The sequence below is a fragment of the Cnephaeus nilssonii genome (genome assembly GCF_951640355.1).
Source record: "Cnephaeus nilssonii genome assembly, chromosome: 19".
Lineage (NCBI taxonomy): Eukaryota > Metazoa > Chordata > Mammalia > Chiroptera > Vespertilionidae > Cnephaeus > Cnephaeus nilssonii.
The window spans coordinates 15,531,333-15,550,692 of NC_137090.1; the positions used below are offsets into that span (position 1 = coordinate 15,531,333).

General features: G+C 53.6%; 2 protein-coding genes across 4 annotated transcripts in view; one reads left to right on the forward strand and one right to left on the reverse strand.

Annotated features, from left to right (window-relative positions):
- The window catches only part of EZH1 (enhancer of zeste 1 polycomb repressive complex 2 subunit), a 28,475-nt gene extending 23,909 nt beyond the window's left edge, over positions 1-4,566 (forward strand). For both annotated transcript variants that reach the window (XM_079798529.1, XM_079798530.1), the window contains exons 17-21: positions 332-427; positions 847-928; positions 1,376-1,456; positions 1,909-1,993; positions 2,276-4,566. In XM_079798529.1, the coding sequence (XP_079654655.1) occupies positions 332-427; positions 847-928; positions 1,376-1,456; positions 1,909-1,993; positions 2,276-2,336 (405 nt within the window). In that variant the 3' untranslated portion in view covers positions 2,337-4,566. The remainder of the gene's footprint in view (positions 1-331; positions 428-846; positions 929-1,375; positions 1,457-1,908; positions 1,994-2,275) is intronic.
- Positions 4,567-4,741: 175 nt separating this feature from the next.
- Positions 4,742-18,641, reverse strand: CNTNAP1 (contactin associated protein 1). 2 transcript variants are annotated; one of them, XM_079798505.1, is made up of 24 exons: positions 18,465-18,641; positions 17,492-17,593; positions 17,209-17,402; positions 16,625-16,772; positions 16,332-16,535; positions 15,559-15,743; positions 14,944-15,087; positions 14,205-14,466; positions 13,557-13,706; positions 13,124-13,295; positions 12,573-12,679; positions 12,332-12,451; positions 11,771-11,974; positions 11,417-11,573; positions 11,199-11,326; positions 10,737-10,922; positions 10,033-10,254; positions 9,539-9,778; positions 8,362-8,715; positions 8,071-8,198; positions 7,520-7,613; positions 7,088-7,333; positions 6,941-6,988; positions 4,742-6,262 (listed from the first exon to the last, which is right to left on the reverse strand). In XM_079798505.1, the coding sequence occupies exons 1-24, from the start codon at positions 18,526-18,528 to the stop codon at positions 5,940-5,942; spliced, it is 4,182 nt and encodes a 1,393-aa protein (XP_079654631.1). In that variant the 5' UTR covers positions 18,529-18,641; the 3' UTR covers positions 4,742-5,939. The 2 variants fall into 2 exon arrangements, with proteins under 2 accessions (XP_079654631.1, XP_079654630.1); XM_079798504.1 differs by having other exon boundaries at positions 6,941-7,333.
- Between the last annotated feature and the right edge of the window lie 719 nt (positions 18,642-19,360).

Here is a 19,360-nt window from a genome sequence, read left to right on the forward strand (position 1 = left end):
TGTCCCAGTGATGGATGAGAAAAGTGACCCCCTGAACCAGCCAGATGGAAAGGAGCAGAGGATGGACTGGTCACTGATGTGGTCTATTTTTACTTGACACTTAGCAGTGAAGGTCCACAGGTCTAGAGGAAGAGGGGTCATGTTTCCTTTCACCACCTCCCTTTTTTGTTTTTCCTCCCAGCAGAACAGAATGGCTTAGACCTTTTTCTGTTTTCAGATCCTCTTAAAGAACAGTTGCTAGTTCTTTCCACCATGCTCTCCGCCCACCGTACACATGCACACCCAGCACACACACACCCTGTAGTCTGAGGTTTGACTCCCTCTTCCCCAGCACCTGCTGCTGGCCCCCTCAGATGTGGCCGGATGGGGCACCTTCATTAAGGAGTCTGTGCAGAAGAACGAGTTCATTTCTGAATACTGTGGTGAGGTGAGTGCTATCGGTTTGGCCCACATTCTTATCTGGGGAAATACTGATGAGAAACCCTGATTTTTCTGTGGTCCAGACTTCTGTGAATTAATCTCTAAATAACTCAGCTGAGTTCTCATGTGGACTCTCGGGGGATCCCACAGAACTGTTTGCAATCCTGAAACAAACCACTCTTCTTCGACTCTGGCAGTTCAGGCCACACAAGAGGGGCAGGTGGGGGGCTCTCTTCAACCTTAACACTGGACAGCTTGGTTAGGGATTGGAAGGAAATAACCCGAGCTCGGTATGTTATGATTCTCATCATGATACTCAATAAGCACCTGTATGTGACACTGCCCCTCCCTCTCCTGTCTAGGGACAGGATACCATGCCTTGAGCAGACAGCCTCATCCCCCTGTTTGTTCCTTGTCTGTCTGCAGCTCATCTCTCAGGACGAGGCTGATCGACGAGGGAAGGTCTATGACAAATACATGTCCAGCTTCCTCTTCAACCTCAACAATGGTATGGAGTCTCTCTTTCTCATCCCAAAGTAGTCTTGAGTATGTCTTCCTACCAGATGTCCCTTGTTCTGGTCCAGGTTCAGATCAGCTCTGAATCTTCCAACAGATGCTCAGAGCAAGGTGGTGAGATTGAACTCAGAGACACCATGAGCCAGTTCCCTTGCTTTGGGAGAACTTCCATTTCCAGGTTGTGTTTGTAATCAGAACACTGAGCACTTATACGTCAGAAATCTCCCTCCCTAGATGGAAAGAGGAGATCCATAATTCCAGCAAAGGGGGTATTCCCACGTGAAGCTGCATTCTTATACTGCCTGCTTTCCCAGCTCCTGCTAAAATTCCCACTGGATCGTCTTGTTTTTGTTACTGTTTGGTTGATTTTAAATTCAGGCTCAAGAAGCTGTGGAGTTGCCTGGTGAGTTCATGGTCTTTCTTGGTTTACTTTATACAGATTTTGTAGTGGATGCAACCCGGAAAGGAAACAAAATTCGATTTGCAAACCATTCAGTGAACCCCAACTGTTACGCCAAAGGTGAGTTCTCAGTGACTGACCTGGGAGGTGGACTGGGGATGTATGCTTCATTTACTATGATCTCTATCCGTTATTAAATTTTTTTATAGCTGAGTTATTCTTTGTCCAGAGATAATCATGATTAATGTCTGGTATCATTTTGATTCTCTCAGTTTTATAATCTGCTTTTTTTTTTTTTTTTTTACTGAATACATTATAAACATTTTTTCCACAAACATGAGTCTTTTAAAGATAATTCTTTCTCCATATCACTAGCCAGAGAAAGATATAAAAGCATAGAGGCAAAAGAAAAAGAAAAAAGAAAAAGCACAGAGGCAACTCTATTAACTACTTTCTAATTCCACTTCATTTATATTTTCACTGGGAATTTGGAGAAAATCAGCCCTGAATCACTACTGATTTTTGACGTGGGGTTGACTAGGAACTTAGCCCTGGGTCTGTCCTGTTTGCAGTGGTGATGGTGAATGGGGACCATCGGATTGGGATATTTGCCAAGAGGGCAATTCAAGCTGGCGAAGAGCTCTTCTTTGATTACAGGTGAGGCAGCTAGGAATGGTCCTAGAGAGGTGGCCCCAAGGGTGGGAATGGTGGCTGTTGGAATTGATTTGGGGGCTTAAGGTGGGTGATAGGGATGCAGGAGAGGATCTCATGGTGGGCAAGGCTTTGTCTTTGTTCTGATTTCCGGTGCCTTGTCTCAGAAGGGGAGCAATGAAAACTGCTTTAAGAAGTGGGAGGGGAAGTGAAATGGGAAGGGACTCTTATCTTTTTTATCACAAAAGCCTTGATAGTAATCTGGTTCCTCCTCCTGCTCTGGGACAGGTACAGCCAAGCTGATGCCCTCAAGTACGTGGGGATCGAGAGGGAGACTGATGTCCTTTAGCCCTCCTGGGCTCCATGCCAGCGCTTATGGTAGCAGCACTGTCTTTGCTTTTGTGCACACACCACTGCTGCTCAAGTTTCCTGCACTATGTGTTTCTCACACCAAGAAACCCCCACCCACTCCTCTGTAGTGTGGCCTCAGCTGTGTCCAATAGAGACAAAACTGTCTCAGTGAGAGGGGAGGCAGAGGCAGCTAGGGCTTGGGCTCCCAGGAGAGAGTGTTGCAGAAGTCAGTGTTGCATCTCAGGCCTCAGAGGAAGAGAGCACAGGTGGGAGGTGGGTGATGTATGCGTGATTTCTTGTCACCCAGGCGGTGGGCCTCAGGAATCAACTTGGGCGGTTCCTAACGAGCATTAGCCTGTAATTATAACTTTCCAAATCAAGGGTCCTTATGTAATTGGGTTGCCAGCATATCTCTCTGTGGTCCTAAGACCTGGAGAAGACAGGCTAAGTGAAGTTTAGTACCTGCAGCTTCTGAGTGGTCTGGGTTAAAGGTGAGCTTGGCAGGCAGCAGAGACTGAATTCAGAGGGGAGGTGGGTCACCTTACTACCTTTTCCTTCCTGGCAGGGTTCAACCTGAGGGTGGGTTCTAAGTATAGATATTCAATGCTGAGAGAAGGAAAGCTAAATGCCCTCCTTCCAGGGACAGTGAGAACCAGCCTGACAATAGTAATTAAACTGTTAAGCTTGAGGCCCAGCAGGCTTTGAGAAACCTCTGAATATTCTGGAGATGGATACGTTTTCAGATGCCCTGGAGCAAGGGCCAGTGCCCTTAGCTCCTTCCAAAGTTCTCGCGTAGCAACTCCAGGTAGGCATTCTGCTGCTATTGAAGAAGCGTGGAGGGCTATGCAGGCTGGGTGTGAGTACTCTGGCTCCCTGGATCCGTAGTTGTTTTCAGGCCTTTCATTCCCCTTAGAGGCCAAGCCCATGGAGCCCTGTTATTTATCTCTTCCATGTAGATGGGTACAGGCCTGGACTAGGGGGGGATTGGCGGTGTGTTTGACTTTTCTGTCTGTAGCTCCTGCTGTTGGAAAGGGTGAGTTGACATGTGTTTGGAGGTGGGTGAGGGACTCCCAAATTGCACGTGTTTAGGATGGCATCATGTGGGCACTACAGGCTGGCAGAGGGTATTTGAAGTGTCGAGAAGACTACCTGTGCCAGTCCGTGGTGCCATTTTCTCTGGGATTCATGCAGAGCAAAGCACTTTATTTCTTTTAGAAGAGCTGTAGATTGGGGTAGAGTTTAAGCTAAGGTCTCGAGGTCCTTGCCCAATTCCCTTTCCTGAGGTAGGGGGAAGAAGAGGGGTTCTGTCTCATCGCCTGGTGGAGGTAAGAGGAGCTGTCTTGACACAGAAGAATTTAATGAGACAGGGCCAGCTCTAAGAGTTCGTGGCTGTGTGCTGAGCTGGCAGGGAATAAGGAGCATTGTGTTGGGTGAAAAGGACATGGGCAGGTACTGACTGGCCTAGGGAGTATTAGAATAGGGAGCAGGCTTCTCCCTTCCCTCTGGGGAATCCGAGCCCTCTCTCCCAGTCTATGCTGACCATTCCCTTCCTCCAACCCCACTGGCTGTCCCATGAAGCAAGAGATAGGATTCCCTCTGGCCAAGCAGCCGCCCAGAGGTTTTTGTGGAACATGTACACACACACATACACTCACACTCACCTACTCTCACTTTACCACACTTGTGGGCACATGCACTCAGCAGGGCATATGCCCAGCCAGCGCCTGACAGAAGCCTCTTCCCACCTGATTGGGCCAGCCCCACCATGATTCTGAAATGTGTATCTGCTGTGGTTTGTAATCATTGTGTATTGGGGGCACCTTCTAGCTGGACTGTAGGCTCTGAATTACTCATAAATTATAGGGGAAAACCATAGACAGATGAAGGAGGAGGAGTTAGGTCTGCCTGAAATGCCAGGGGCTGGCCGTGAGGAACAGGTGGGGAAAAATAACATCGAGCCTTTGAGAGGCTAGACTGACCCCACCCTTGCCTCAGTGTGCAGAATCACTGTGGTCAACCCCCTCCTTCCCCACTTTCAGACCACTAATACTCCTGCTCCTCCAGCATTCCCATCCTTTTCCCCTGCTGTCCTCAACCTTTAATGACGGGTGTCAACCCCTCCCCCCAGACATGTAATGATGAATGGAGCAAGGTGGTGGGGGGCGGGGGCCGGGGAGGCTGGTATATGTGCGGCTTTATTGCCAGTGAATTTCACGCACTTTAAGTCCTGTGGCTTGTGACCTCTTATCTGAATAAAGTGGCAGAATCCATTTTGGCAGGGTGTGTTCCGTGTGTTTTGGGCTGGAAATGATCCAGGGATGGTGGTACAGGGGCATTTCAGCTGAAGCTTTAGCATTCTGATCCCCACTTGTCCACGGAGATGGGGGGCTGGGTGAGATTGAGGGTTGGCAAGAACCAGTCAGGCTCCTGGTAGGTGATGCAAGGATTCTGAGGCTTCCCTGTAGAAATTCCAAAGCCCTCAAATTCCCTTAAAACCATTCCACTTACCCCACCCGCTAACCACAACACCAGCCACCACGCACAGTCTGGGGCTCTGCCACTCTGTTTTATTAGAATGGCTCTCCGTCTGAGAGCACAGCTTCAGAGTGGAGGCTGGCTCAGGCTGGATGAGTGACCAGCAGACCTCATGGGACTTCCAACACAGGAGAAGCAACTACAGACCATGGGCACAGCACAGGACAGGACAATCGATTGCTTTTTTCTCCTTTTATATATAAACTGATAATTTAAAAATTAGAATAATATATAGAGTTTCTCTAGAGACTTTGCAACAAAAAATATATTTAAAGAATGTGACCTCCTGGGCAAATGAAGCAGCATCTCTGAGCGGAGGAAAAAGGGCTCCTCATGCATTGGAGAGGGGGCTAAGCCTTTTGACAGGCATCAAGGCTATTGCATATCTTGGAAGAGGGAGGAAGAGTATGGAGCTGGCTAGTCAGTGTGTCTGCATTATTTTCTCTACGTTGCAAGTTTGTATGGCTTTGGCTAAAGCATTTGAAGCAGCAGAGGTACTAAAGTGCTAAACTGAAGCCTCTCGGTCTCTATAAAAAACAAAAGAGGAGGAGGAGGGTAGGACCCAATGATGAAGCCCTCCCTAACCCCCAACTGAGTGGACACAGATGGAAGCTGTTCTGCAGGGCAGGGGGAAGGCTGGGGGATATGTTTAGCAGCCTCCTCCCCCCATACCTCGTGCATCCCTGCAATCCCACACATCTATCCCTGCTGAGATTGAATGTTTGGAGAGAGACAGTTAATCTCCCCTGCACTCTGTTAATCCCTGGCAGCAGCTGGGACAGGGATGGCAGGAAGGACCTGTCTCAACCCCATGAGGCTTTCCTTTTGGGGCAGGCAAACAACCAGGAGCCTGGGAAACGGAAACGGGCAGGGCATTGGTTTAGGCAGTGAGGCTCGGCTACTCCCTTTGGTCCCGTCTGTAGCTCTGCCCACCAAACTTGGCAGGAGGGGCATCCTCTGGATGAGCAGAACCAGCTAAAAGGAGTCAAATGTCCCTGACAGGGTTGGTAGAGGAAGGTACTGGGGAATTCAGGGAAATGGACTTGGTCCCTAAAGCCCTTCTGATTTATTCAGATCTGGACTCCTCCAGGATCTGGGGTAGGTTTTGGTCCCGGGGACCAGGGCCAGGGGCTGGGACTGGGTTTGGGGCTGGTGCTGGTGCTGGTGCTGGAGCTGGGGCTGGGGCTGGGGCTAGAACTTGGGTGGAAGCTGGTGTAGGGGCCGGGGCCTGGGCAGAGCCTGAAGTAGGTAGGGGAGGTTTGCTGCCAGGGTGGTAATCGTGGGTGGCCTTGGGCTCATTGGTGTGGTAGGAACCCTTGTAGCGATGATTTTGCAGATAGAAGAGCACCAACATTCCTACCAGCCCCAGCAGCAGGAAGGCCACCAAAACTGAAAGAGGAAAAAGAAACAATTAGAGCATATCTTTGGGGTTTCTCCTACATACAGACAACAGTGTTCACTCTACAACCATCAGGCTATTCCTTAGTGTCTGGTAGGTCTGAATTCCTGGCGTATCCCCCGCCATCTTCTAATATTCTCTTTTCACATCCCTGGTAGTTAACCCTTCTTCTTTTTTTAAATATATTTTTTATTGATTTCAGAGAGGAAGGGAGAGGGAAAGAGAGATAAAAACATCAATGATGAGAAAGAACCATTGATCGGCTGCCTCCTGCACGCCCCCCACTGGGGGTCGGGCCCACAACCCGGGCATGTGCCCTTGACTGGAATCGAACCTGGGACCCTTCAATCCACAGGCTGACACTCTATATCCACTGGGCCAAACCAGCCAGGGCAGTTAACCCTTCTTATCTCTCTAGATGTTACTATACCCCCAGTTCCTCATTCCTTAGCCATAGCCCAATCTTAATATTTCGATTAAAGTCTATAACGTAAAAACAAAAGTCTATAGCATTCTCAAACATTTGAACATCTCCAGTCCAATTACATACTACTTCAGCATAGCCTATCTCAACCTTCTTTGCACTGCCATGCTCTACAGGGCAGGGAGGGAATGCCAACAGTCAGAGGGTAGAATCAGGAGGTTAGGGCAGTGATCACACTACTCACAGCCTAAAAGTATGGCAACCCATCCGTCATCATGGTAGTATGGGAAGTCTGAAGAAGAGAAAGCACCAGTTAGGAGAAGCCTCCGATATGGTAAGAATAATTTTCTTTCTCTGTTGTCCCTCCCTCTTCTGTGTCCTGGGGACATACCTGGGGGCAGGTACCAGGGATCCAGCTCAGGTGGCACCTCTGAGAAAAGACGTGGCATGGCTCCACAGTTAGATTCAGACAGTTCTCCCTGAACTCGAAGGGCCTCAGCTAGCTCAGCAGTCATGGGTCGAGGGGTTCGGAAGTGGGTTTTGAGGGGAGCCACATTGTTGAATCGAACACCAGACAAGCAGCCCGAGAAACCTGGTGTGTTGTAGCGCTGGATCTCTGGGTCAATTACTCCTGTTTCTGGGGGAGAGGCAGGCCCAGAAAGAAAGGGCTTGGACCACCAATAACCCTGCCCTCCCTTACCATCCATAGATTTCCTACTCATCAGCACCTTCACTGTGATTCCCAGTTCCTTCACTCTCATCTAGGCTCCAGGGACTTCACCCACAATTTCTTACCCAGAATGCATTGTCACCCTCAGCTTACCCATAACACGCCCTAGATACAAGGCCTTGGGTGAGTCCAGCTGGCTGTCCACCAACAGTGAGAACTTCTGTTCTGTCAGTGGGAAGTAGTCCACCTGAGGCGGGGAGGAGAAAGGAGATGCAGGAGGGAGAACCAGAGGCAGACGCAGCCACGATCATCCAGGAACTCTGAACTCTGTCCAAGCAGGTGGTAAGTCCTAGCTTTGTCCTAGGTGCGCCACCCCTGGACCCAGATGTAGATTTGGTATTAAAAACCCAACAGCCTGGTTTTGAGCCCTGTTTGTGCAGCTTTCTAGTAGTTTAACTTTGGGGAAGCACTTTACTTTCTGAGTCCATTTAATGATTTGTAAAACAGAGATAATAAGTCCACATGTGTACCTGAACTGCCTCACAGACCTGTTGTGAGAGTCATATGAGGTAATTTATACATATGAAAATTCTCTGTAAATTGGAATGTGCTCTACAAATATTAAATATTTGACATTTTCCTGGGTACCACAACCTTGATCATGAAGTTATGATCTGAACTGGTCCACTTTTCTCTACACACACCTGGATGAAAAGCTGGCGGTAGACCCGAGTGATATTGACGCTGTGGGGCTGGCCATCTGTAACTGGTCGGGTGGTTAGTTGGTACACGTAGGGACTGGTGCCCAGCTGATATCGCAGCTGTAGAGTCCCTGTGGGGTGGAGAGGAGAAAGAGGGAGTCTCCTTTCAGGTCCCACAATCCCCTTTTTCTAAGAGCACTTAGGTCCTTTTATGTATTAGTGAATCAGTAGTTGTGAGAATGAAGGGTGCTTTGGAAGAAGCTGGAGTTGAGGGAGAGCCTGTCAGCAGCTTACCATCTTCCTTGATGAGCACGGCCATGTAGTCACGCACGAAGGAGCTGACGTAGAGCAGGACAGCAGGGGCAGATTCGGTGCTAAAGCTGAAAGACACCTCCTCGCCAGTAACATTGTAGACAGGACCCCGGTAACCGGGCACAGGCCGGCCAGGCTGCGGGTAGTCAGGCAGACGGTACCCAGGGCCATGGTAGCCAGGTACATAGCCAGGAGTGTCATAGCCAGGGATGTAGCCTGGCTCGTAGCCTGGCACCGGCCGGCTCAGCATGTGGGAGAACTCCCGGGCTGCAGAGCGCAGTGCTGACTGCAGGTTATAGCGCATCCAGGTGCCAGGCTCAAAGAAACCACCAATATCTGAAGGCACAGGTGGTGAGGTCAGGGCTTCCGTTCCCATATTCAGATATTGTATATGTCACACACACACACACACACACACACACACACACACACACACACCTGGGACTTGCCTTCAGTTTCTACCACCACCAGTTTCATCTTAGCCAACCCCTGCTGGGGTTGGGGCGGCATTTTACAGGGGGGAAACTGAGGCTCATAGGTGGGCAGTGACTTGCTTAAGGATACACAGTAAGAGGAGAGCCAAGATTAGAACTGAGATATCATGACTCCATCCAGTACATTCACCACTACTCTCATTTCCAAACCAAGACCAAAGTCTTCTCTTGGTCCCTAAGTCCCTAACTCTCCCTATTCCACCAGACTTCCCGTTAGTAACCTACCAGTCTTGGGGAGGATGCAGTCTGAGTATATGTGCAGAGATCTTGCTGTGGTGAATGACTAGGTTCTCTTTAACCAAGAACCCGGCTGTAGACATGTTTTAGGGGTGCAGCAATTGTCAAATAGGAAATGGCATAGGAGGGCATCATGCAGCCTGAGGTGGATATGCTTGCAAGGGGGGGAACCTGCGTTACCTTGGTGATAGAGGAAGATGGGGAAGTTATTTGCTTGTTGCTTTTGAGTTCTTTTACTACCAGCTAGCTGTACCACCCCTTTCTTGCCCCACTTTATGCCTTTGGAGTCACCCAGCATCTTCAGCTATCTGATGGCCCCAGCTCAGAGCTCAGGAACCCAGAGACACCCTCCTTCCTTTCTTCCCTGCCATCCCTACATCCCATTACACCCCACAGCTCCCTGTCCTCCCATAACCAACAGCACTGACCATGGTTGCAGTATGGCCCATCAAAAGCCGTGAGGTCACAGTCACATGTGTAGTAGCTGTAGCGTTCCACGCAACGGCCTCCATGGAAACAGGGGAACCGGGGATGGGCACAGCGGCCTGTGCAGTTGGGTGAGGTACCCTCAGAGGCATTGGCACGGCCTTCCAGGTTCAGAGTCACTCCATTCAGACGCATAGCCCTCAAGCAGCCCACGAAGGGGCGCCTCTTAAGCTCTGCAGATCCTGGGAAGGGTGGGCAGGTTAAGAAATGGGTGTAGAGCGAGAGACAGGGATAAGTATTGGGGTTGGGAAAGGAACCAAGGGAGCTAGAATAACGGACTAGAGCCAGGGCCTGGAGAGGGACGGTGGGCCTTTGGCTCTCTCTGAAGCAGAGGGGGTTGGGAATTAAGACACGGGTTCCTGGAAACAAGGAGAGCAGCCTTGAGAGGGTGGAAAGGTTAAGGAGACTTCAGACCTGCCTCTGGGTAGCTGCTTACCAACGTAGAGGGGCTGGTCGTACTCCAGCCAGATGTAGGTCTGCAGGGGCATAGGCCGCACCACCCAGGGCCGGTGGTCCACGCGGAGCCGGGCCTGCTTCACATTGATTTCAGCCCGGACCAGGTGCCACTCGTCGTCATTGAACTCAAAATCATCCGAGTGTACCGTCAGGTTCTCATCTCCATTCCCCACATCAAAGGCGAAGACCACATCTCGGGATGCTGGTGGGGGTGGGGGGAGAGGACTCAGACCTCCAAGATGCCTCACCCAATGCAACCTCTCTTCTTCACTCTGGAGCTCCTGGGATGTCCCTCCGGTTTGTCTACAGCCTGGGACAAAACTTAAAACTGCTTAAAACCTCAGACCCCTGTTCTCTCCCAAATTTGCAGGTCCCTAGAGCCAGCTTCCCACCCCCCTTCTCAGGTTAGAAGCATAGCTAGTAGGTAGGAGATACCTCAGGATCCCAGCTTCCTTATTCACAAGGGGCCCAAGGCCCAGAGAGGCACATTGGGTGCCTCAGGTCACAAAGCCAGCTTTCAGGACTGAGCTGGACTAGAACCCAGGGTCATCAAAAGCCTTGTCCATCTAAAGCCCTCAAAAGAGACAAGGCATCTGCCCTTGTCTCTTGCCCCAGCCTCCACCTACACCCATTCTTCCCAGAGATCGTCATCTACCCCACGTCCCTCCCCGTGTGCCTGCTCACTGTTTAGTTCCACCCGCACGTAAGGTCGGCACCACTGGTAGTAAGAGCCCCCCATATTCTCTAGGAAGACTCCTGAAGGGGCCGAGGTCCTGAAGTAGAAGGAGACATCAAGGCTGTGGTTGGCACGGATTGGAGGAAAGCGTAGTGCAGCCCCGGTGTGGAAGGAGATGGTGTTCCAGGAATTTCCTACAAAACCAGATGGAAGAAGGCCTTGTCAGGGAGATTGGAGAGTGGGGGAGTAAGGGAGCCTCAGGTGAGTGGGGGAAGGAAAGGCAGAGGGACAACTAGAGGTAACCAAGGAGTGTAATGAAAGAGAATAAGGTGTAAAGGAGCAATACAGATGGGGGAGGGTCATCATAGGAGGACCTGGGGTGTCTGCCAGTGTGTCCTGGAAGCACCCAGTGAGTCAGGTGGCCTAGATTTTAGAAACTAGATGATACACAACACGGGTCTGCCACTCACGATCGCCATAGCAGCGCAGAGGCCTCAGGAAAAACTGGGCCTCAGAAGTGGAGCGGTTTGTGTCCCCCACCACCACCTGAGTGACAGGCAAATGGTCCACAAAGGTCAGCAGTCCCCTGTCGGTTCTCCTGTGCAGGCAAGATGCAGCAGCTCAGCCCCTGCCATTCACCTGCCCCCGCCCCTTCCATCCTGAGAGCCCCGCCCTGTGCCTCCCTCACCACTGGGGCTGATCAGCGTCACAGTTGCACTGCAGAGCAGGGTCCACACAGCTCCTGTCCAGACCGCAGGCACAGCGCTGGATCCCAGGCTGCGAGCCTCCCCAGTAGAAGTGCTGCTCCTCATTCCGGCCAATCCAGAAGCTGTAGGGGTAGCCTCCTGGGGAAGAGGTTCAGGCAGTTTCTAGGCCCTGTTCCTCCACTAGTCTCTGGGCTCCCCTCTCACCCTTCTAACCAGCCCAGACTCTTGAATCTTCTAGCCCAGGACTCCAACTTAACCGTCCGGTTTCTTTCTCCCAGGCCCCTACTGGTCTCTCCTCCAGCTCTCCACCTCACCCTCCCAGACCCAGACCCAACCTGCAGTGTTGAGCAGCCTGGAGTTGTAGCAGGAGAATTCGATCCACTGTTCACAGTGCTGGGAAGCATTGGCCAGGGCACTGACTTCCTCCCAGGATGCATTCCAGTACTGGACGGCCCCCAGGAATGGCCGCTCCATGCTTGAACCTGTCACCCGAGTTGTCCACAGCCTGTCATGCCGCACAACTGTCCATGCCTTGTTCTCTGGGGGAGGAGAAGGGACAGAGCTTTGGCTGGAGATGGGCATTCTCTACCCATCCCCCTGCCCACCTCCACCACCACTGCTGCAACTCAGAGCCAATAAATGTGGCGAGCAGCTCCATCCCAGCCTAGCTCCTGGCCCTGGACATTGCAGGCTGGAGATGAGACAGCTGGAGCACATCAGGAAGCTGGAATTTATCTGCAAGGCTCGATTACAAATTCCTTTTCCCTCTGCCCTCCTTTAGCCCCATCACAGTTTAATCTTACTGGCCCCTGTCCACCCTTCAATCCTTCCCTGTTTCCCCACACCCCAGCATAGCCTTGTCAACTGCCCCTTAACCACCTATCAGAGCCACTTACCTCGAATATCACAGTATACTACAAATGGCTTCAGGGGGCCACTGCCATCAGGATCAATGGTGAAGTTTCCCGAAGTTTTCCCGCTAAGCCGATAAGCCTCACAAGATTCCTTATACAAAGCTGGTAGGTGGTAGGAAGCAGTTATGGGTTCAGAGGGCTAGCAGAGCCAGCCCCACCATCTCTAGCAGCCCCATGTTCCCAGCAACCTTCTCCTGCTCTCCCCATGTCCCAGCTGGCTTACGTTGGTGGCAGGTCTCCCCCTTGTAGCCTGTCAGTTCACAGTAGCAGATGAAGTCATCCCAAGACTGGTAGCAGCGTCCATCATGCTCACACATGTTAGGGCTGCACCTAAGGAAGGGGTCAGCACCAAGGGAAGAAGCCTTATTGGGAGCTTGAGAGTGGGGTCTGACCCCTACAGGCTCCACTCCCCACTCCTGAGAACACAGAACTCCATGAGACACACCTCACCTAACTAGCCAGATATGATGAGCCTAAATGCAGGGCATTAGGCAGGCCTTGGCTCAAGCACTGTTTTCCCTTCCCCCAAAGAGCAAATAATGCTTTATACACCACCACCACCCCAAAAATAGATGCTTCATTTCCATTCTGAGCACATGTCACTTTAAGGGAAGAAACAGGAGTGAGAGGTCAAGGAGGAATCATCTCCAGGTGGGAGACTGAAAAGCTGGGACCAGGAGAAGAAAGATTGAGAAAGGCCACTCCCTTTGGGAGACCATGGGAAAGAGCTTTGGAGGGGGTCACCTCTGGAAGGGAAAGGGACTTTCTGGATACCTATCAGTGATGCCACATGTGTCAAAGAGGACCTCAGCAAAGTATCCAAGCCGCCGGCCCTCCACCAGAGTCAGGTTGACCAGTTGACCATCCACCTTGAACAGCTCCATGCAGCCATGGAACGCCGTCTGGTTAGAGTGGCAGCCCCATCGACTGGCTGGCTTGGGACAACCTGGAGCAACCACCCCTGTGAGGCCCTCCCCAGGGGAGACCCAGAGACCCTCCCCCAGGGAGATGCCAAGGGAGAGCCGGACATAAGGAAGGGAGGGGGCCAATAGATAATGGCAGTGACCTTCCGGTCCCCAAGGCCCCGGAGGGGAAAGGGATTTATTCCTACAAAGCTCTCCATGTAGTCCCGTCTGGGTGGACTTAGGTGGGGGTGGGGCCCTTCCCACCCAGGGTCAGGGGTCTGGCCAGGTTAGCCACCACTTACCCCCGAAGAAGTATGAAGTCCCTGTACGGATCAGCAGTGGGTATGAGACCCTGACCTCTGCCCCCTCCACATCATCAATGCTGATGACTGCATGGTTTTCCTGTGCTGCGAAATTCACCTCGTGCCAAAAGCCATCATTCAGGCGGTACCCTGGACAGGAAAGGAGGATGCTGTGGGTGGGGAAAGCACCAGGCCCTAGGGGCAATCTGTCTTTCCTGGGGAAGCAGCACCCCCACTCTGTGTCCCAATAGTGGACTATGTTCCTCCTCCCATTGTTACACTTATCACACTGAGTGGTGACATCTCTGAAAGTCTCTCTTCACTATCCGTAACGCCAGCAGCTTATACAGTCTGCAGAGTTATAAATGAATAACAAACACCTCCAGAGACCCCCTGGAACTGGAGAATACCAGGACTCTCAGCCTTCCTGCTTCTCCCAGCACCCGTAGCCCCTCAGATCTGCCCCCAGCCCCAGCTGCCTCTCATCCACTCCCACCTTTTCCCAGGGCCCTGGGACCTCCTGCTCTGCTCCCCTAAGTCCAAGCCTACAATCACCCCGGCTCTCCTCTGCCCTCTCTGGCCTCCTACCCATCCCTCTGGCCCCTGTCCACCCTTCAATCCAGGCCCCGCCCTCAACCCATCCCTCACCAGCAGCGAACTGAAGCTTCTTCCGGCCGCTCTGTGCAATGGACACGTTGACCTGCCCTTCACTGAGCATCAGCTCCACATGGCCCAGCCCGTCCCCCAGGCTGGAGTAAAGTAGCAGTCCCGTGAGGTCCCAGGTGCGGAAGCGAAAGGAGACTGCGAGGCGGCCACGGCGAGGGAACCCAGGCACTTGCACGAAGTTGTGAGGACCTCCGAAGTTGACCGGGTGAGGAACGGGATCCAGGCAGCGGAAGGCCACCTTGCCCTGGGGGCGAAAGCAAGGATCCATCAGTGGCCACAAGTTTCCACCCCGCCTGTCTGGGAATCCCATTTTCATACTGGTCTAAGATCTTTGTCACAGCACTCCCTCAGTGTGGGGGCGATGGGGGGGTGGGGGGGAGACCTTCAACCCTTACATTTCCCACCCTCCTAGAAACACGGCCAGCTGTAGAGGGGGCCTCGGTTCTCTTGCTATCACTGATCTACAACATCTTCATGGCGACCGCCTCCTTCCTGCCAACGTCCAGAGGGGATTCCCATGGCTTTACTGCCGCTTCTTAACTGGGGTAGAGGGGTGGACTTTGCACCTCCTGTAATTTCATCATGTCCCCCACTTGAGCATCTGGCTGGGGAGGGAGAGGTCCTGAGTTTGTATCTGATTGTCAAGATCTCTTCCCACTTCACTTCTTTGCTTTCCAAGTGGCTCTGATGTCCCATCCTCCCAGATCCCCAGCCCACTGGCCTCGAAGGTGATCCTCGAATGGCGCCGCACAGCCAGGTCCGCGATGTTGACTCGGTTGAAGATTACATTTTCCATGCAGCCACGGAAATTATGCCGATAGGCAAGGTTTTTCCGTGCAGCGCCCACCAGACCTCCAATGAACATCTGTGGGCGGGCGGAGTAGGGAATGAGGGTGAGGTTCCCTGGGTAGGGGAGCGCAGGCACCTTCCTGGAGCTCCCCACCATGCAGCTTTTTTTATAAAAGACTTGAAACACACATTTTCCCCAATGTCAGTATTAAAGCTGGAAGCTCACTGAGCCTCCTGAGGTCTGGGTTCTAGTCCTAACTCCACCACAAATTGGCTGCACGCCCTTGAGTAAGTCAGTAACACTTTCTGGGGTTCTTTATATGCAGATGGAGGCCAGGGTCTTTACCAATCCTACCGAGTGGGGCAATCCCAGGGTGCAATTTTCTCATCTTGCCCAATCCTCAAAATCCAGATTTCCAAACCCCATCTCAGTGGTTCTCGGGTGGCACCAGGAAGCAAGGCCTTACTTTGGTGGGGAGAAGTGCTGTGCCCCGCCCCACCCAGCCAGCGCCCCCCTCAACCAAATGACTCCTCCTGCTCTGCTCACCTCATTGTCCAGGTTCAGTCTCTCGAAGTCGCCATTGAGAATGAAACGCTGCACATAGCCGTCCAGGGTGAAATTTGTTTGGCGGCCATATCGGTCCACCCGCACATAATGCCAGTGCTGGTCATTGAGGACCCCACCAGCGCTCACCGTGGTGTGTCCAGGCCGCGGTTGGATGGGGCTGCTGCCTGAGGATAGGGTGGGGCTAGGTCAGACCTGGAACCAAGAACCCCAGTGAGCCTAGCCCCTAGGTGAAGCAGCAGCCAGGGAGGGGGGGGCATCCAGAGATGGGACCACCGAGAGCCTGGGATGGAGCAGCGGTCATTGGCAAGGATGTGACTTAGGGTAAGTCATTTAACCTCTTTGAACGTCTATCAGCAAAACTTGGGGCACAATAGCTGCTTCTACTTCATCATGTGGATGTTATGAAAAACTAATTAGACACAAAAATAATACCTTTTTAATGTGTGTGTGTGTGTGTGTGTGTGTGTGTGTGTGTGTGTGTGATGCTTTTACAATGAGGAGACAGATTGGGGAGGCGCCTTGTCCGAGGTCACACCGCTGGTAGACGGTAGAGCTGAGACTGGAATCCAATTCTGCCAACTCGGAGTGCAGAGTTTTGCTAGCACGAAATTCCGCACTAAATTCTACACGAAAAGGGCAGGTGGGTCCGAACAGAAGAGGGGGCCTCAGGAGTGCGCGCGGCTTCGCGGAGAAAGAAGGTGCGGCGAGCGAGCGGCGCAGCCACAGCGCCCCAGCCGCCCCAGGTCGCTCACCCAGGCTCATGTGCAGCAGCAAGTGCGCCCCCTGCAGCTCGAGGGTCACGTAGTCGCCCTGGGCGCCCTCGGCGTGCAGCAGGAGCCCGTCTTTCTCTTCGGTCTTGAAGCTGAAAGCGAACACGTCCCACAGGCTTTGGCTGGCCCCTCGCGGGAAGCGGTACGAGATGGCATCGTCGCCGTCGAAATAGAGCACGTCGGACTCTGCGCGAAGGACCGAAGGTGGGCCGGGGGCCGGGGAGCCCGCTGGTCTCCCGGGCCCCCCCTCCCCCCCACGCCCTCCGCTCTCTTACTGTACGGGCAGCCGTAGAGGCCCAGCCGCAGGCCGATCTTGCCCCGTGGGTTCCAGGCCAAGGGCACGATGCGGATGTAACGTGCGGTGAAGTGGTAGTGCAGGTCGTGGCGCACCACGGCCGACTCGTTCACGTTCCCGAAGAAGGTCTGAGGGGGGAGGAGAGGAGAGGAGAGGAGTGACCGGGTCCCCACCCTTGTTCCCCGCAGCCTCCCAGCCCACAGTTGTCACGGCCAGACAACCCCGACTTTCCAGAGGCAAACACTCCCTGCTCTCCCGCCTTCACGGCTTTATGCACACACAGCTCATTTTCCTCCCCTGGTGTCCTCTCCCACCTTCTTGTCACTTCCTCAGAGCTCAACTCGGGTGTCACCTCCTTCTAGACGCTCTCCCAAGGTTTGCTAAACCCTGTCGCCCGGGCGTGTCTTGCCCACCTGTGAGCTTACAGTCCTTCCGAACCGAGTCTCCGAGTGGAAGTCACTGCTCTTACCGAACCTGTGCCCTCACCCCGCCTCCTCCCTTCCCCACAAGCCCAGGCTGCAAAACCGAGGCGGTTCCCCAGGGTGTCTGCAGGCGCTGGCGTACCGCATTGTGCCCTTGTTGGTAGAATGGAGTCCAGCTGTCCACGCGGTCGCCGTAGAGCAGCATGTAGCGTGTGACCCAGTCCCAGGAGTTAAAGGAGCCTTGTGTGGCCACCGCCCGGATGCGGTGCTTCTTCATTAAGTCTATCTGGAGCCAGGGGTTCGGGTCACCAATCCGGGGGGACCATCCACTTATGCCTAGAGAGGGGACAAGGGCTTTCACCACTGGCTCCCCCTGCACTCCCAGCCCCCCAGAGTCCCTCCCCGCTCCCCGGGGCCAGGCTCACCGTGCAGTCGGGCGAAGCGCGGAGCCGTGAAGAGCCCATAGTAGGAGGAGGCACCCAGGGAGCGATAGTACAAGGGCCCCACCAGCTCCTCATCACAGCCGTCTGGGTTGGGGGAACAGACATATTGGGGAGGTCTGCCCCTCCCAGGTCTTCCCCAAGGCCCCGCACACTGAGCCACTGGAGCGCCTCCTCCTCAGTCCCCAGCAGCAGACCCAGCCCTAACTTAAGCCATCTCCTCCCCCTCCCCCGCACCCGGCTGCAGCAACAGGGGCACACACTCAGGGGAGGCTGTCTTCTTCTGGGGGAACTCCTAGGCCAGACCCTCCCTAGCCCTGTTCCTGCCATGTATTAATCGGGCTCAGTACTCCCCAAAACACAATCTCAAACTTAGCATCTTTCAGAACCTGAGTCAGCCCAAGACACCAATCCAGCCCAGCCTGAGCATCAGTGCCATCATCAGCATCCCCAAACCTGCACCAATTCCAGATCCAGGCCTTGGTCCCAACCCCAGCCAGTCCTGACACCATCACCAGTTCTGTGTCCAACCTTAGTATCAATCTGGCAGCAACTCCACCTTGGATCCCAGTCCCAAAGTCCAGCCCCCAACCCCAAACCCTAGCCCCTGGGCCAGTTCCAAGCCCAAACCCAGCCCCTGGCAAAACCTTAATCCTAGTCCGGGTCACCAGTAACACTTTTATCCCCAACCCTCAAACCGAGGCACTAGCTCTGGCTTGGATCGTAGTGCCAAATCCCAGCCGGGCCGACTCTATCCCCGGTTCCGAGCCCAACCCCAGCACCGGGCGCGCGCGCCGGCCGCCGAACTGCATTGCGGAGCGTGGGGGAGAGGCAGGGAAGGACGAAAGCGAACCAGCGAGCGCGCGCCGGCGGGGAAGGGACCGGCGACCACCCAGCCGCAATGCGGTGCTTTGAACTCCCGGGCCCAACCCTGCCCGCCTCCGAGCCCCGCACTCACAGTAGCCCCAGCCCTGGGCTCCTGAGACCGCGGCGAGCAGGACGCAGAAGAGCCGGAGACGCATCCTGCAGGGCGCAAGGGTCTCCGCGGCCGCCTCCCAGTGCCCAGGTCGGGCTAGGGCTCCAGTTCCAGCTCCGGCTCCGGCTCTCAGCTCTCCTGGGCTTCTCAGCGGGTCACTGTCTCTCCTCCGTACCCACCCAGCCCTCTTTCCCTACCCCTCCCCAACCCTTCTCCCCTCGCCCCCCCTCTCTCAGTCGCTCCAGGTTCTCCGCTGTTCTCTCCTTTCCACCCTCTCTCCTCTCACCTCCCCCCTTCCCCAGCCTCTCTCTCCTAACGAGCACCGCTTTCCCGGACTCCGCGCAAGCGCGCGCCTCAGCCTGGCTTGAAGGGCGGGGGTGGAGAGCCTCCAGGCTTCGGGGGAATACCCCGAATAACCTGAGGCTGGCAGTGGCTGTTGGTCGCAGGGGAGGGGGAAGGAAGGTCGTGAAAAATCCAGGTGTGGGGAGGGGGGGGGGGGGGACGGCTGGATTTGGGGAGAAGAGTATGTAAAAGATTCTAACATTTTCCGAAGGCAAATTCTGTTCCAAGCACCCTTACTAGGCATCCTCATTAGCCTGTGAATTCAGCATTTTTACTTGACTCCATTTTGCAGATAAAAAACCTGAGGCTCAGAGGGGTAAAAACAAAAACAAAACAAAAAGCCACCATCACACAGGTAGCTAGCAAAGGAGATATTCCAAAACCCATTCTCTTTCTGCTGGTAGGGAAATTGTTTTTTAGGGGGTGGAATGGGTACGTTAGGTAGAGAGGGCTCACAGACCCTAATACCCACCATCCTCTTGGCTGCTCTCCCCGCCCCCTCTTTCCTGTCCCACTAATTTAACTTCTCTCCTCAG

Bases quoted from the DNA above. Each gene is read 5' to 3' on its own strand.
- CNTNAP1 (XM_079798504.1), bottom strand. From the start codon at position 18,528: ATGCGTCTCCGGCTCTTCTGCGTCCTGCTCGCCGCGGTCTCAGGAGCC. The intron at 15,744-16,331 runs GTGAGCGACCTG...CCCTATCCTCAG, and splicing joins GCTGCTGCACATGAGCCTGG to GCAGCAGCCCCATCCAACCG. The intron at 10,255-10,736 runs GTGAGCAGGCAC...CACCCCCACCAG, and splicing joins CGTGCGGGTGGAACTAAACA to CATCCCGAGATGTGGTCTTC.